Here is a 16382-nt window from a genome sequence, read left to right on the forward strand (position 1 = left end):
AGAAAAAAATACAACCAAAGCAAACAGGCAACAATAAAGATGTTTGCAGTACTACAGTTAACAAAGCAAGCTTTTGGTAATCACACAAAACCATTATAAATCATCCACATATCATTCGCTATCTTGTCTCTAAGTTCAATCCATTGCCGATTCTCTTCCCGTTGTTCTTGCTGTGATCGAGGTTGTGATAACATGATTTGCTCATCATGTTGTGTGCTTTCTTCATGCATCAGCATATCGTTTGGGTCGACACCTGCTATATAGTTATGCACTATGCAACATGCAAGAACTAATTTAACATGTGTCCTAAAAGGGAAGAGAGGGTGTGATGTAAGAATCTTGAAACGATTTTTCAAGATTGCGAAAGCACGCTCTACACGAGACCGTAGCATCGAGTGTCGAAGGTTGAACAATTCCTTTGGATTTGTTGGCGCCCTTCCACTATGTTCTTTCAAGTGATACCTAACACCTTGATATGGTGCTATGAACCCTTGCATAGTGGTATAACCGGCATCTACAAGATAATATTTTCCTACGATAATGACACTTGTCAATTGTTCGTTCGTGTAATATTTTAATTCACGAGTATTCGGTTTCCTACCTTCTATCAATTTTAATCCTTCGGGTTGTGGTGCTAGTGCATCTTTTAGGACAGTGAAGTTATTCGCTGATCTCTTCCAACTCGGCAACATGTAAGTGAACTGCAAATCAGGGATCATGACAGTCAACACATTCTGGATTGGGCCTTTACGACCACGAAACCAAGGCATTTTTTGAGGGGGGACGGACGCATCAAGATGCTTCCCGTCTAACAAACCTAAACAGTCCTACATGAGAAAAGTATATGAAGGAACATGGAAGGAATGATTAAGGGGAAATTATTAAATTTATATTATATGTCAAATTTACTTACTTTGAAGAATAGATACCAATTGGGGTTACATTCAATTGCTGGGTGACAATTGGAGCTAGGGGAATGAACAAAATCATCTCGAATAGCACAAACAGCTCTGAGAACGCAATTAAAATATCGACTAATCGTTTCCCCAGATCAAACAAACTCAATTCTCATGGTCCTATTTTTTGTATTGTGACCAACAATATGTAAGAACATGGGTAATTGTTCCTAGACAGATATTTGCCGTGTGTCCTGAAGGAGGTGCTTGTCACGCATGATCGAGGCTAGATGCATAAAAGGACCTACATCCATCCTAAGATAGCTCACGCAATAGTCACAACCACTCCTTAAAATACACTCCATATGTTTTTTCCTAGTCAAGTCTCGAAACATGGACAGTTCATTACTTCTCCCTTGCCTAGAGACATGCACATCCTCAATTACGCAGGCAACAACCACAACAACGGTAGTAAACGCGGCAACCAACGGCCTTACACGGTCATTAACAATCAAGCTATCCATCTACATAATTAAGGATAACGTTATTGATATGAACATGCAACTACTAACTGAATTCGATACACACCAGTTAAGAAATTGCAAATTATGCAGGGAAATAAATCAGAAATAAACGAAACATTATATAAACAAATCCCAAAAAAAAAAAAGATAAAAATCATTTATGAATAATGCAAACGTAAATCAACAAAATATAATTAGATTGAAAGGCATTCGCTGAAATAGCATGAAAACCTCTGGGGACAACAACATTTATTAAACAGTCCAGATCATGCTATCAGTACATAAGGAGATCAATGAATAAAAACAACAATGACAGAACATGCTATGAAGATGGTTATAAAACTGAAACAAAGTGGAGAACACAACAGAATAATAAAACACAACAATTTATGGAACATGCTATGAATACCACAACAGAAGAATAAAATAAATTCCCAATTTCTTATACTTGAACAAAAACAGAAAACTCGTTATAAAAGAAAAATCAGAAATCCTGCTCCCAAGGGGTCTTGACATAGGAACTTAGGTTCGTGTTCTCCAAATCAAAGTGCAATGTTCTCTGTACTAAAGGTATAAAGTTACTGGACCAGGCCAGGCCTCAAAACCAGTGGCAAGTCGAACCAGTGACTTTATATGAACTACAAACCCTCGTTCAAATTATCTATCTGGGAAGGAATCCAAACAACTAAACAATAGCAGGCTATGATAAGGAATAAGAAATTGCATGTTACGCCGAGTAATAAATCAAAAATAAATGAAACGTGTTATAAACAAATTGATGTACACAACAGAAAAATAAAACAAAACAATTTGTAGAACATGATATGAATAACACAACAGAATAACTAAACAAACATGCTACGATAAGGAATAAGGAATAAGAAATAAGAAATAACACAACAGAAATAAACCAGTATGAACAAGAATAATAAATAAACCAATATGAAATAAGCTAGTATGCTATGAATAACACAACAGAATAACTAAACAAACCATGTTACGATAAGGAATAAGAAATAAGTAATAACACTATAGAAATAAACCAGTATGAACAAGAAATGGAAATAAATTAATATGAAATAAACTAGTATGCCATGAATAACACAACACAATATCTAAACAATAACATGCTATGATTAGGAATAAGTAACAAGAAATAATACAATAGAAATAAACCAGTACGAACAAGAACAAGAAATAAACCAATATGAAATAAACTAGTATGAACAAGAATAAGAAATAAACCAATATGAAAAATACCAGTATAAAAAAGAATAAGAAACAAACCAATATGAAATAAACCAGTATGCTATGAATAACACAGCAGATTAACTAAACAATAACATGCTATGATAAGGAATAAGAAATAAGAAATAAGGCAACATAAATAAACCATTATGAACAAGAATAAGAAATAAACAAGTATGCTATGAATAACACAACATAATATCCAAACAAAAACATGCTATGATAAGGAATAAGAATAAGAAATAAGACAACAGAAATAAACCAGTATGAACGAGAATAAGAAATAAACAAGTATGCTATGAATAACACAACATAATATCTAAACAATAACATGCTATGATAAGGAATAAGAAATAAGAAATAAGACAACATAAATAAACCAGTATGAACAAGAATAAGAAATAAACAAGTATGCTATGAATACCACAACATAATATCTAAACAATAACATGCTATGATAAGGAATAAGAATAAGAAATAAGACAACAGAAATAAACCAGTATGAACAAGAATAAGAAATAAACAAGTATGCTATGAATACCACAACATAATATCTAAACAATAACATGCTATGATAAGGAATAAGAATAAGAAATAAGACAACAGAAATAAACCAGTATGAACAAGAATAAGAAATAAACAAGTATGCTATGAATAACACAACATAATATCTAAACAATAACATGCTATGATAAGGAATAAGAAATAAGAAATAAGACAACATAAATAAACCAGTATGAATAAGAATAAGAAATAAACAAGTATGCTATGAATAACACAACATAATATCCAAACAATAACACGATATGATTAAGAATAAGAAATAAGAAATAAGACAACATAAATAAACAAGTATGAACAAGAATAAGAAATAAACAAGTATGCTATGAATAACACATCATAATATCCAAACAATAACATGCTATGATAAGCAATAAGAATAAGAAATAAGACAACAGAAATAAACCAGTATGAACAAGAATAAGAAATAAACTAATATGCTATGAATAACACAGCATAATATCTAAACAATTACATGCTATGATAAGGAATAACACAACGTAAAAAAATTAGTATGAACAAGAGTAAGAAATAAACAAGTATGTTGTGAATAACATAACATAATATCTAAACAATAACATGCTATGATAAGGAATAAGAAATAAGAAATAAGACAACATAAATAAACTAGTATGAACAAGAATAAGAAATAAACAAGTATGCTATGAATAACACAGCATAATATCTAAACAATAACATGCTATGATAAGGAATAAGAAATAAGAAATAAGACAACATAAATAAACCAGTATGAACAAGAATAAGAAATAAACAAGTATGCTATGAATAACACAACATAATATCTAAACAATAACATGCTATGATAAGGAATAAGAAATAAGGAATAACACAACAGAAATAAACCAGTATGAACAAGAATAAGAAATAAACCAATATGAAATAAACCAGTGTGCTATAAATAACAAATATAGCTAACAAATAATATGCAGATCTGGAAATAAGAAATAAGATATGCTATGATAATGAATAAGAAATAAGAAATAACCAGAATAAACAAGAAAAAAACCAGTTGAACAAATATAGCTAACAAATAAACCAGTATGAAAAAAATAAAACAAATGGTTTTCTTGCAGATCTTGAAGGAAAACAAGATCGGGAGAGAAAAACCACTGAAAAACAGTAGGCACGATCGTATCATCCGAAAAGCTTAAGGGAACAACAAAATAAAAAAAAGAGTAAAAACAGACAAGCTACAAGCATAAAAAAAAAGGGGAAAAGGGAAAAATATATAAAAAATAGCAACAACTAAAAAAAAAACAAAAAAACAAAACAAAATCTTGCAGATATGCAAGATACTCAAGATCGGGAGAGGAAAACCTGGAAAATTAGAGACGATCATAATACCTTCTGAAAAACTTGAGGAAACAACACAATAAAAAATGGAACACAAAAAAAAGATAGTACGTTGAGAACGAAAAGGAAAAAAAGAAAAAAAAAATAACCAAATGCCATCATTTGCATCCAGTTCTCGGAGGAAAGATGCTACCGAGTTAGATTTGAACTGCTACCGAACAAGGAAAACAGAATCACAGAGATGGAGGGATGGTGGTCGCAGAGATACGGTGATGCTCGGGCGAATACGAGAGGGAGAGATCGGGAGTGGAGGAGGTGGAGAACCCTAGAAGAGACTCGAAGACGAAAGGAAGAGATCAGAAGTGGAGGCGGTGAACCCTATAAGAGACTCGAATACGAGAGGGAGAGAGATTGGGAGTGGAGGCGGGGGTTAGTGGAGGCGGAGAACCCTAGAAGAAAGCCCGGAAGTGGCCCGAGAATTGGAGAAAGTTGGGGGTGAAGTCCAACATATCATGCGACACCACGTGAAGGAAGTGAATGGCTTCAAATCCCACTTCGGGATTTTTTATCCGGAAGTGGTTGGGGTGAAGTGGGGTGTTTTGGAACTTGTCAAATCACCAGTTCAGAGTTCACTTCAGCCAACCAAACACAAGAAGTCACAATTTCAGCCACTTTGGGTTCAAATTCGGCGAACCAAACACGCCCTAAGTGTTTGTTGAGCTTGTATTAGCACTCCATATCTTTGCACGTCTCTCACTTCTCTTAATAAACATCTATTTGTCAAAAAAAAAATTATATAAATATAATTTTTATAAAAGCATCTTTTTATTTAAATATATATATACACTGATATACATTACACTTGTGAAACTCTCATGATATATCACTTGAGTATATGAAGCACATTGTTATTACCCTGTATGTTAATCCATCCTACATAATAAATTTTTAAGAGTTATTAAACCATCATAACTAATGCATTTTTATACCTACATGTTTTTTAACAACTAATCAATGCACCTTCATATCTGCTCATTTTTTTTAAAGCGCTTATTGTCTTAAAAAAAACAAAAAAAAAAACTCCAAAGATTTCCCCAATCCAATCACAAAAGCATTACATTCCCAATTAAACTAGAGAAGTTCAAAAGCAACTTGCTATCAATATATATATTAAAAAAATTAATATATATATATATATATATATTAAAGAATTCAAACTCAAAATCGCTTATCACACCTTATGCAAACCTCGGCAGAGGACCAACCTTGTTAGTATGTATAAATACATGTATACATATAATAAAAAAAAAAGTTAAAACAACTTATAAAATAGACATAAATCCAAGGGTTAAAAATAAAACGAGACAAAATGTAGCCTAAACCAGAGAAACATCAAGTAATTAGTATGGTTCAAAGCATGAACAGGCTAAACAAAGCCAATATATTATCAGTAGCAACAATTGCAACTCCATCACAGTAATTCAATTAACCAAGAATCATAAAAGTTTTAGAACACACACACATAAAGATTAATCAACTGTTTATATCATAAAATGACCATTGGACAGAATACAACAGAATTAAAGAAAACCACAACATACACCTCATCAGGCTCTCCAATTACATGTATAATAATGTAGCACAAAAGTTTCACACAATCCAAATCACAAAAATAAAAACTAAACAGATCCATAGATAGATAGGTAGATAGAAGGGAATTAATTATTTCTTGGGTTGAATAAGGACACCGTGAAGGATTATGCCACCCTTCCAAAAAGGAGTCTCTGTTTCATGAATTCCAAAGCTGATTTTTCCCTTCAAGGGTGATCCAACAGTGAATTCACCTCCAAGAACTGGGTACCATCCTTCACCCTTCTTCCTGTAATCTTCAAAGTTGACACTTTTCTTAATCTTATCACCATTTGGGGTCACTAAGTGAAGTAAAACAGGGCAATCCTGCCACCCAAATGCATCAATTTTGAACTTTATAATGTAGAACAATTCATAAGTATTGCCTGCTGACAACTGTTCTTGTTTATCCAAGTCTAGTGTCCCTGTTACTTCCAGATAACACACTTGAACCAACTCCATTCCATCTTCACATTTTAACCTGTACATACACACACACACACACACACACAATGTTAATCATACTGACATCGAGTAGTTTTGAGTTTGTAAGTTGTACATTTCACTGGTGTTTTTATTCAAAGCAAGTGATATCGATACAAGCTTTGGTTTGAATTTAAGTTGAAGATTAATACATTTTGGTTGCTTTTTTTCTTGTTATTATTGATGAAGATAGTTTTGTACTTGTCATTTTATATATATATGAAAATGAGTCTCATCACTTGATAACGACTGTTTAGACTCATAGTATTAACTTTAAGTTTGTAAAACAAAACAAATTATAACGGTTCAAGTTCTCAATTTAATTAGTGCTTTTTTTCTTCAAAAATATAGGCTTTAATTCGAGAAAAATCAACAAGAAAAGAAGACGAGCAAAGAAAATGTTATCAAAGCATGAACACAGATTTTCATCTTGCTTTAAGGAATCTCATTCATGCTTCGATTTTTAATTATGCAAGACCTTAATACAAAAATCCTGATTAATGGTCAACTAAATGAATATAAACAAACAAACAAGCAAATAACCGAAAAGACAATAATAATGAAATTTGTATTTCATTAAATAAAAATTAAAAGAAAAAAACAGAACTTGTATCATACCATTTATTATCACCATTCGGAATTTTCACCTGTTTCCAAAACCTCCAATCATCTCCCCAAACAATTTTCAAGTCCTTTGAACAGATGCAAACCTCACCTCCCCCTAATACTTCCGATTTCTTCAGAACATCAAAACAAAATACCCCAAAAAAATTAAAAAATAAAAACTTGGATAATGAACATGTAAAAAAAATCAAGAAGAAGAAGAGTTACTTTATATAAAACTCACATTTTGATTAGCCTTCCAAGGAGTGCCATGATATTCTGAAGTTTGCTCTTGTTCAGTCATTTTGCTTGAAATTTTAGGACACTCTTTCTTGTTAGATTAATGAAACTTCTTTGGCTTTTATAAACAGAAAAAAGCAATTGGATTGTACAGATAACGATCATACGTTTGCAAGGAATCCATTGGCGCTATAAACCAGATTTATTCGATTATTCTTTGTCCTGTTTTATCTTTCACACAAGCTTGTAGAATGTTGTCGGCAGAGAAAAGCATTAAACTAACACTTTCAACTTTTTAAATATGAGCAACGTGTAAAACTTTATTATTATTATTATTATTATTATTATTATTATTATTATTATTATTATTATTATTGTTATTATTTTGGATTTTACCAATATGCCCTTATAAAACCCATACTTTTAATCAAAGCAACAGGTGATGGGGGTGTGTGTAAATATATATATATATATATATAAACACATACATACTGTGGAAGATATTTGAACTTTGCAGAGGAAATTGATTTTTATGAAAGAAAACATGCATTTAAATGAGGACGCTTTTACTTTTACTTTTGCTTTAATTTATTTTTATAAAAGTTTTCTTGTTTCATAAGGAAGACAAATAAAGCATGCTTAGTTTTTAGGTTTTTTTTTTCTAACAAAATATCATTTGCTATAAATACAATGCAAATAAAAAAAAGAAAATAAGCCAATAAATATCACAAAATAAGAAAATAATTAATCAGAGGAACTTTCCTTTTATTTATTTATTTTATGTATAACATATTTCAGAAAATAAAAAAAACAATTAAAAACCAGATTATATGCACTTATGAATATAAGCATTTAATTTATTTTTTCACAAGTGCTTCTGACAAATGTTCTTTTAGTGTTTTCACAAAACATAAAAAAAAAAACATCCAAATTGATGTGATGCAATAACAAGATAATAAAAGAAAATTAATTTTATTTGTTAAAAATATGAATATCTAATGTAAAAAAATAAAATATTCAAGAACATATTTGTAGGTAAATTTTTTTACTTGGTTCACTAAATTTTTAGCATTTCGTTTTTCATTTTGATCATTGAATTTTCGATTTGCGTCAATTTGATTTCACTGGGACGATAAATCGCAGGATTTTAACCCCCAATTGATTACGTGGTTGTGCGAAAATCCAAAATTAGTCCTCCCATGACGCATTATTAAGCTTATTGGAGGTGTGCATGTCGATTAAAAAAAGTCGCATCGTTCGTTTTGGGGATCGAAATCGACGATTTACTTCACTAGTGAAATCAAATTAAAGTTAAATGATCAGATTGATGCAAATTGAATTCGATGATCAAAGTGAAAATGAGCCAAAGTTTAATGACCTACTAAAAAATTTACCCACATATTTGTTCATGGTCCGGTGATCAATAAAAGAAAGATGTTTTTCCTTTGATGTGGCTTTCACTTCTTTTTAGGCTGCTAGAAGTGCTTTTAACTTTACATAGTTTTGCAATATCAAGAATGTCCAAGGGCATATATTAAAAAAAGCATATTATTATTATTTGCTAACCTAACATGCACAAATGAATAACCACTTTTAATACTCTGGTAAAAAACATATATCTTATATACCCCATTTATAAGAAATAAACTAAATTTTTATTCAAAGACAAAACTACCAAACTACCCTTCATTTTCTTCTATTCATGAAGACAAAAAAGATGAATATTTTTTCAAAAATTTCTTATGCAAACTTTTATTAATAAGTATATAGAAACATGCAGAATATAAGTATTTAGTGGACATAAATAAACAAATATGATTTTTTTATAAGGGCATATTAGTAAATATTCATTTTTATAGGGGCATATTAGTATTAATCAAGTGGATCCTTACCTTAATGAAACAGTACTCTAAAAACTTATCCTGTGAATGAAGTTGTTTGATTTCTGTGGCGTGCTAGAATTTTTTCTGAACAAAAGCAGTAGAAATATATATATATAAAAAAAAAAAGTTAAGGATGAATCAGGATGATATTTGGTCTTCATCATAACCGATAACTCTGTGGCTGATGATAACTCAATATAACTTTTAGCATGAAAGTTTTGATTTGTAGTCATAATGAAAGTTTCAAAGCAAATTTTGGTATCAGAAAGTTGATGTAACATTATTAAATTACTAAGAAAAGAGATTTAAAGGTTGACCTGGAAGATTGATGAGATGAGAATGCAGGGAATTTCAAGGCATCTTCATAAAAAGAATGGCTTCTTTCTTTGATTCTTCCACTTTAAGCACCACCAATATAATCTGGACATTACCAGAGCATCAGATTCCTCATTATCCTCAATTCCATCAACAATGACACCACTTGGCAACTTCCACCAAGATTCTGTTTGACAGTTGAATGAAGGCACTGAAATGTATTATAAAATTGGAGGCAGACAAACCATCAGAGTCCATGTTTGAGAAGTTTCAATAATAAAAAAAAACAAAAACAAGGCAGAGAGTTTTAAGATAAGCATTCAAAGCAAAAGAAGAATGGTATCAGCACATCAGATTGGCATGCTAGCAGGAAACTACACGATGGTTAGCCTATCTACACCTTCAATCACCAAAGAGCATCATGTTTACTGTTGATAACTAATTCATATTTTTACAATAAATTCAATTTGGAATGATGGCATACATATTATAGACCTGTGTTACATGAAATCAACTAACTAGTCCATGGATGAATGTTTCACATGCAGTGGGAAGCAGGCGGAAAGCAGGGGTTGACTCTGAACACCAAGGCAGTCAATGTAATCTGGGGAGGTGAGGCCTGCAAAGGTAGGTATTGGAAGAATAGTTTAGAGGGTTCTGCACAGGTTCTCGAGCTATTGGCTGTCTATTGGCTAGAGGTCACAGGAAAGATCCCGCTAAGTTTACTCAGCCCAAACACCAAATACAAATTATTGTTTAACATAAAAGTCACTTCAGATGCTTCCGGCTGGAATAGTCCAGTGATATTAAAAGTAAGTTTGCCAGGAAATAGGATACACCCTGTATATGTCAACCTTTATGAATATGCGGGTCATGGTTGGGTGGATGTTCCTGAAGGAGGACTAGAATTTACTGTTCCACCAGACGATTCAGGAAAACTATCATTTTCCATGTATGAAAATGAATGTGATGAGTGGAAGAAAGGTTTAATCATTAGGGAAGTGAAATTTCAACCAGAGACTGCAGTTAGAAGAATAATTTAAGAATATCGTATATGAATTATAAATCCTCAAAATAAGGTTTGAGAGTGTGTACTTCTTTACTTTCATTGAGCTGCCTGTTTCTTGGTCAACAATGATCAATGTTGATGCCAATTCTTCGGTGGTCACAGGCTTATGCAACTGCAGACAAACATTTACAGCACATAAAAATCACATGAAACATACAACTCTAATTATCATTCAACATGAAGATGAAATAAATATGTTCAATTCGAAATTTAGGTAAAGCCGATTTTTAAGTATCAGAATTAATGTGAACACCTCAAACATAACATGCTTTGTGAAAATGCATTTAAGTGTGTGACCATAAGAGTTACTATTACGTTAATCTTCAGGCTTGCACTGAGATAATAAGATATGTACATTGGTTTGCAAGTTGTATAAATTTTAAGAATGAATATAAGGCTATCTACCATAGTTTTCTTATGAAATGGAATTGAAAATTTTAAGGTTATTTATTTATTTGCACATTCTTTTTTTCTGAAATATTATAGATTTGCAGGAACTCCTTGGCTTCATGTCAAGCTTTTCCAAACTAGGGAGCAAAAAATATAAAAAATCATAAAATTCATAGTACATACTAAAATTTCATAAAATAAGAAAAATCAAAGTTTAAAGTTCAAACTTGGATAAAACATACATAAAGCAAATTAGCATATAATCAATTTAGGAAGAAAATCACCACTGCACCTACTTTGCTACTATTATGAAGTCCTTTTATGCCAAGAAATCCTAATCACTATCAAGTTAATAGCTTCATCATTTTCTTCATCTTTGTTCTCCCACTCATTCTCATATTGATTATCTATTACTCATATTTGTCTAGCTCTTAAAAACTAACAAAAAAAAATGAAAAAAAGATGCATTTTACTAAGGTAACCTCGAGCCTCGAGGCAAGGCGCACGGTTCAAGGTGACCCTTTAATATCATGCGCCTTCGAGGCTCCAAGGAGTCTATAGGCTGCAGCCTAAGGCACCTCTTGCATGGGCCGCACATTTACTAACAATGCTTCCAAGGTTAAGAAGATTGCAGGGAGGAAGGATATATCCACAGAGTACTCCCCCTACCACCAGTAGTTTGAATTTCTAACCAAAAATGCAATTACGATTTAAATAAATGACCTTTCATTCATTTTTAAAAATTCAACAATTGACTTCCACCCAATATATCAAACCTAGACTTCAAAGCCTTCATATCAGTAATGTTGATTCTTCTCCTTCTCCCTTTGCTTTCCTCTTTATTTAAGAGGCATATTATACTCTCTATTCTTTTTTTTCTTTTTTTTTTTTTATAAAAAGTGGATGAACCACTGCTACTCTCTATTCTTCATATGAACAATATATTTCAAACATTTAATTAGAGCTAAATAATGGTTGGACCATAAATTTTACAGAGGTTTCCACAATAACAAATATTGAAAAACAAAATCCCCAAAATAAAATAAATGTCAAGATGATTGAGATTTTTGGGATGTCACAATATATATATATATATATATATATATATCAAATTCCACAAGTTTTCAAACAAAGAAGAACAAGAAAACCATCTAGGATCCATATATGGAGTTCACTGAGAATAAAAAAAGTAGCATAAAAACTCACAAAAATAATCAAAATTTGAAGAAACTACTCATTCTAGTGAAGCACTGACAGCATTCGCAATGGAAAACCAATGGAAGCATCTCAGAATTGAATCCTCTTTGGAAATCAAAGTAGGAAAACTAGAACCTTTACAAGAGATATATAAGGATGTATGGAGAGCAAGATCGGAACCTGACGATTTAGGCTTGAAGTAGTGGGGAGGAGATGGAGTTCCCGGTGAGATCGATGGCGACGGCGGCGGCAGCGGCGGCGTCTCTGGGAAGGAGATCAATCAAGGTTGTCAGACCCGGCCCGGACAATGACCCGGTTAAGGCCAGGGGTCAGGGGTCAATGGGTTCAACCGGGTCGAACCGGGGTCCATAATTAAATATAAAAAAATATTATAATAATTAATAATAAGCAAATATAATATTAAATCCATAATTATATTATAAAAACTTACTCAAATTTGATATTTAAATTGATAAATGACCAGTAGAGTTTTTTAATTTTGTCATTTATTTTTACATTTTTAAATATTTACAAATTTAATATATTAATATATAATTATCGAACTTCTCTCGGTGTTATTTATTTATTTATTTGTTTATTGGTTGATTTTGTTAAAATAAATAAGAAATTTAATTCACTAATTTTTATATCTCAATTGAGTTTTTATTTTGTTTTAAATTTTCTTATATTTTTTATTTAATTAAAATATTTTAATTTTATATTTTTATAATAAAATTACACTCATTTATTGTTTTATTTTCTTAATAAATTAAATTTTTAGAAAGTATTTACATAATACATTAATATATTTTATTTTTAAATGTTAATTTTTGTTGGTATATATATATATATATTGTTATTCTATTTATTGATTATAAATTATAAATTAATATTAATAAATATACATGATTTTGTGGTTTTTAATGTGAAAATAATAATAAATTATTAAATACTGTAAAAAAAAAATTAAACATTGTGACCCGATTGACCCGGCCGGGTCACCGGGTTAACACCGGGTTTTTTAATACCCGGGTCAATGGGCTATACCCGGGCCGGCCACATGGCCGGTTCCCGGTTTTTCCGGTTGAACCGGCCGGGCCGGTCCGGGTCTGACAACATTGAGATCAATCTCGTGCCGGCGATGCCTGTCCTCTTTCCCACCATTTTCGATTGAATTCAAAACCCTAGCTTTTAGTTTTCCCAACCAAAAACCTGGTAAATGTTTTTATTCATTTTCATCCCTCGGTTAAATATAAATCAAAATATATTTTTTTATTTTTTTAATAAATATGGAAAAAATATCAACTCTTCTAGGATGGACAGTTGCTTTTTAAAAATATAAAATAAATTTTTAATAATAAAATAAAGGTAAATAACATAAGTAAAATATTATATTTTTCAAACAAAATTCTAGTTTTTTTTAATCAAGTGATGGTAGAAGCATGTGGGATTTTATAAATTCAGTGACTATTGAAGAAGATGATTTTAACAAGGGTAAACTATTCAATTAGTCACCCAACTTTCAAGTAACTCCTATTTTAGTCACCGTACTTTAAAAAATTTCAATTGGCTACATGTACTTAAAATTAACACCTACTTAAGTCACCAGGCCTAACTCTGTCAACGACATTCCTACGTGTCTTGCCACGTCTCACCCAAAAGATTTTGCTCATGCCACCTGGAAAGACACGTGGAGGAGTTTATTTATTTATTTCTTCCGCGCCAAAAAGCAAGCATCCTTCGCGCCAAAAAGCTTACGTCCCATCTCCTTGTGAAGCTCATCACCTAGAAAACCCTAATCGGCTGAGAGGGGAAGGACGATGAAGACCTTGGTGATGATACTGTCAGGCAAAGAAGCCTTCCTCTCCCCCCAACAATCAATTATTCTCTCCGTCGTCGATAAACAGTGTTTCAGTTTGTGTTTTTATTTTCCATTTTTTTTTTCTATTTGGGAGATGAAATTGGTTGGGAAAACCAATTTGGATGTGTAATTTCATTATACAGGGTATTGTTAATTTTTTAAGAGGTTTCATTACTATTTGATTTTTTATTTTTTGATGTAGTTGGGAAGTGAAATTGGTCGGGGAAATCAATTTGGAGTTCATTGTACTAGATTTTGGATTTTTTTTTTTAAGCTTAATTATTAATGTTGCTGAAGCTTTATTATTCAAATGAATTGACAGTTATTTAGATGAAATCAGTTGGGGTAACCAATTCTGGTCTATTTCCATTTGGATGCTAGTTATGTTTGCAATATCATGTATCAGTTTGATGTTTGTTTTGTTTCCTAATGTTTGTCCTTTTTACTGAACAATTTACCCATTTTTTGAACCTAAAATTGTGATTTGAAAATCAGTTGTACAAAACAAATTGCCTTCTCTCTCTTTCTATATATATAATATGGAATTCCTGCCTGAGCAATTCATATAATGCAAAATTCTAACCAGAGTAATTCATTTCTGGCAAGTCATGCCTACATAATTCATCATAAAATTCAAAATTATTTCAGATTCATTGAACTGAAAATTTTGAAATCCCTTCAAAACAATTACAACCACAGTGATTCAATTGCATATGGACAAAATATAATTCCAACACAAGATCATGTCATTTGTTTTAAACAATAAAAGTTATGGTTAAGGACATGGTAACTGAAATTTCTAGGACAAAAAAAAAAAGCCAAGCTTGATTAGTCCACATTGAACCAACAAAACTAACATCTCAACAAAAATTTCATCCAACTCTTCATAAGATTAATTCACACAATATGAGCAACCTCCCCAGTAACACTTTCCTCCATTTCCCTCACATCTCCTATAACTGTTCTGAGAATTGCCTTCATCCTGAATATTTCTTCTTTTTGTAGCTTGTGGTCTTCCTGCCATGTACCTTGATGGCACTTGTCTATTGGGAGGTCTCTTTGCCACTTCATGTGTGTTTATATTGACAGTTCTTGTGACAAAATTTTGCTGTGAGGGAATAACTTGACTAGAACCCTACATAATATTCACAAATAATGTCAGAAACTCTTTAATAGAAATATATTTAGGTTTCAAAGATAACTGACTCACATCAGGCATCCACCTAAGTGTAATTCCAGGTGGATTGGTTGTTGTCACATTTGTAGAAGTTTGATTAAATCCCTGTGTAGGAATAATTTAGTGCATTTATAAAATATAACAAAGCAGAGGTTAGGCATAGTTTTACCATTCCAAATGTGCTTATGCCCTCTCTTTGTCCTTGACTTGCAATTTCATTTTGGTTATGCTGGATAGACTCATATGAATCAGAAATTATATTTTTGTTACTCAAACCACAACTAATTTAGGAAGCATTAATGGAAAAACACATTAAACATCATTCATACTTGTGATGTTGGAGGTTGCCCCTGGGTTCTTATTCTCTGCTGTGGTGCTGGAAGTTGTCTATGGTTTCTCCCCCTAAACCTTCTCACCTAGAATGAAAATCTTTGATTATAAGTCAGTTATTGTATACATGAAGGATTGTAATATTTTTTTCACCTCACTAAATGCACCAAGTTGAACTCCCTGTTGCCCATCAGCATTTTCCCCATTAGTTTGTCCCTGATGTTTGGTTTTCAGTTTTCATCCCAAAATTTTCATTCAAAAAAAAAAAATTAAAGAAGCATAAATATCCATACCATCAGTACTGAATGTTGCCTCATTGCTGCTGAATTTTCCCTTGGAGTTACTCCTATAGATCTTCTAACCTGAAATGGAAATAATATTATCAAATTCCGAACTAACCTTGCAAATAATTTTAAATTACTCACACTTAATTTGGGTAGCCTTTTGTTACCCCCCACCTCCCCCCTACATGTTCTAATGTTGTGCCCTGATTTCCCACATTTGTGACAAGTCATTTGTACTCCTTTCCTCCCAACCTTAGAATAGACTTGGAGTTGGTTCATCTGATTCCCTTCTTCTGCTCTTGTGTGGTCTACCTGGTGGCCTTCTCATCATAGGAGGGATTATAGGTTCCATCCCTTGTACAATAGTCCACTGATTTG

At 31.9% G+C, this 16382-nt stretch overlaps 2 protein-coding genes and 1 long non-coding RNA gene across 3 annotated transcripts; 1 reads left to right on the forward strand and 2 right to left on the reverse strand.

Annotated features, from left to right (window-relative positions):
- Window positions 1-6066: 6066 nt before the first annotated feature.
- LOC120263840 (protein PHLOEM PROTEIN 2-LIKE A9-like) lies at window positions 6067-7802 on the reverse strand. The gene is made up of 3 exons (XM_039271818.1): window positions 7503-7802; window positions 7274-7392; window positions 6067-6653 (listed from the first exon to the last, which is right to left on the reverse strand). Exons 1-3 carry the CDS (start codon window positions 7560-7562, stop codon window positions 6266-6268), a joined length of 567 nt encoding a protein of 188 aa, XP_039127752.1. The 5' UTR covers window positions 7563-7802; the 3' UTR covers window positions 6067-6265.
- Window positions 7803-9970: 2168 nt separating this feature from the next.
- Window positions 9971-10803, forward strand: LOC120263841 (uncharacterized protein PHLOEM PROTEIN 2-LIKE A4-like). The gene is made up of 2 exons (XM_039271819.1): window positions 9971-10080; window positions 10245-10803. The coding sequence occupies exons 1-2, from the start codon at window positions 10033-10035 to the stop codon at window positions 10737-10739; spliced, it is 543 nt and encodes a 180-aa protein (XP_039127753.1). The 5' UTR covers window positions 9971-10032; the 3' UTR covers window positions 10740-10803.
- A 4516-nt stretch (window positions 10804-15319) lies between these two features.
- LOC120263842 lies at window positions 15320-15745 on the reverse strand. The gene is made up of 4 exons (XR_005537148.1): window positions 15720-15745; window positions 15560-15619; window positions 15424-15495; window positions 15320-15348 (listed from the first exon to the last, which is right to left on the reverse strand). It is a non-coding gene; the product is annotated as an uncharacterized LOC120263842 (long non-coding RNA).
- Between the last annotated feature and the right edge of the window lie 637 nt (window positions 15746-16382).

The sequence above is a fragment of the Dioscorea cayenensis genome, chromosome 6 (genome assembly GCF_009730915.1).
Source record: "Dioscorea cayenensis subsp. rotundata cultivar TDr96_F1 chromosome 6, TDr96_F1_v2_PseudoChromosome.rev07_lg8_w22 25.fasta, whole genome shotgun sequence".
Lineage (NCBI taxonomy): Eukaryota > Viridiplantae > Streptophyta > Magnoliopsida > Dioscoreales > Dioscoreaceae > Dioscorea > Dioscorea cayenensis.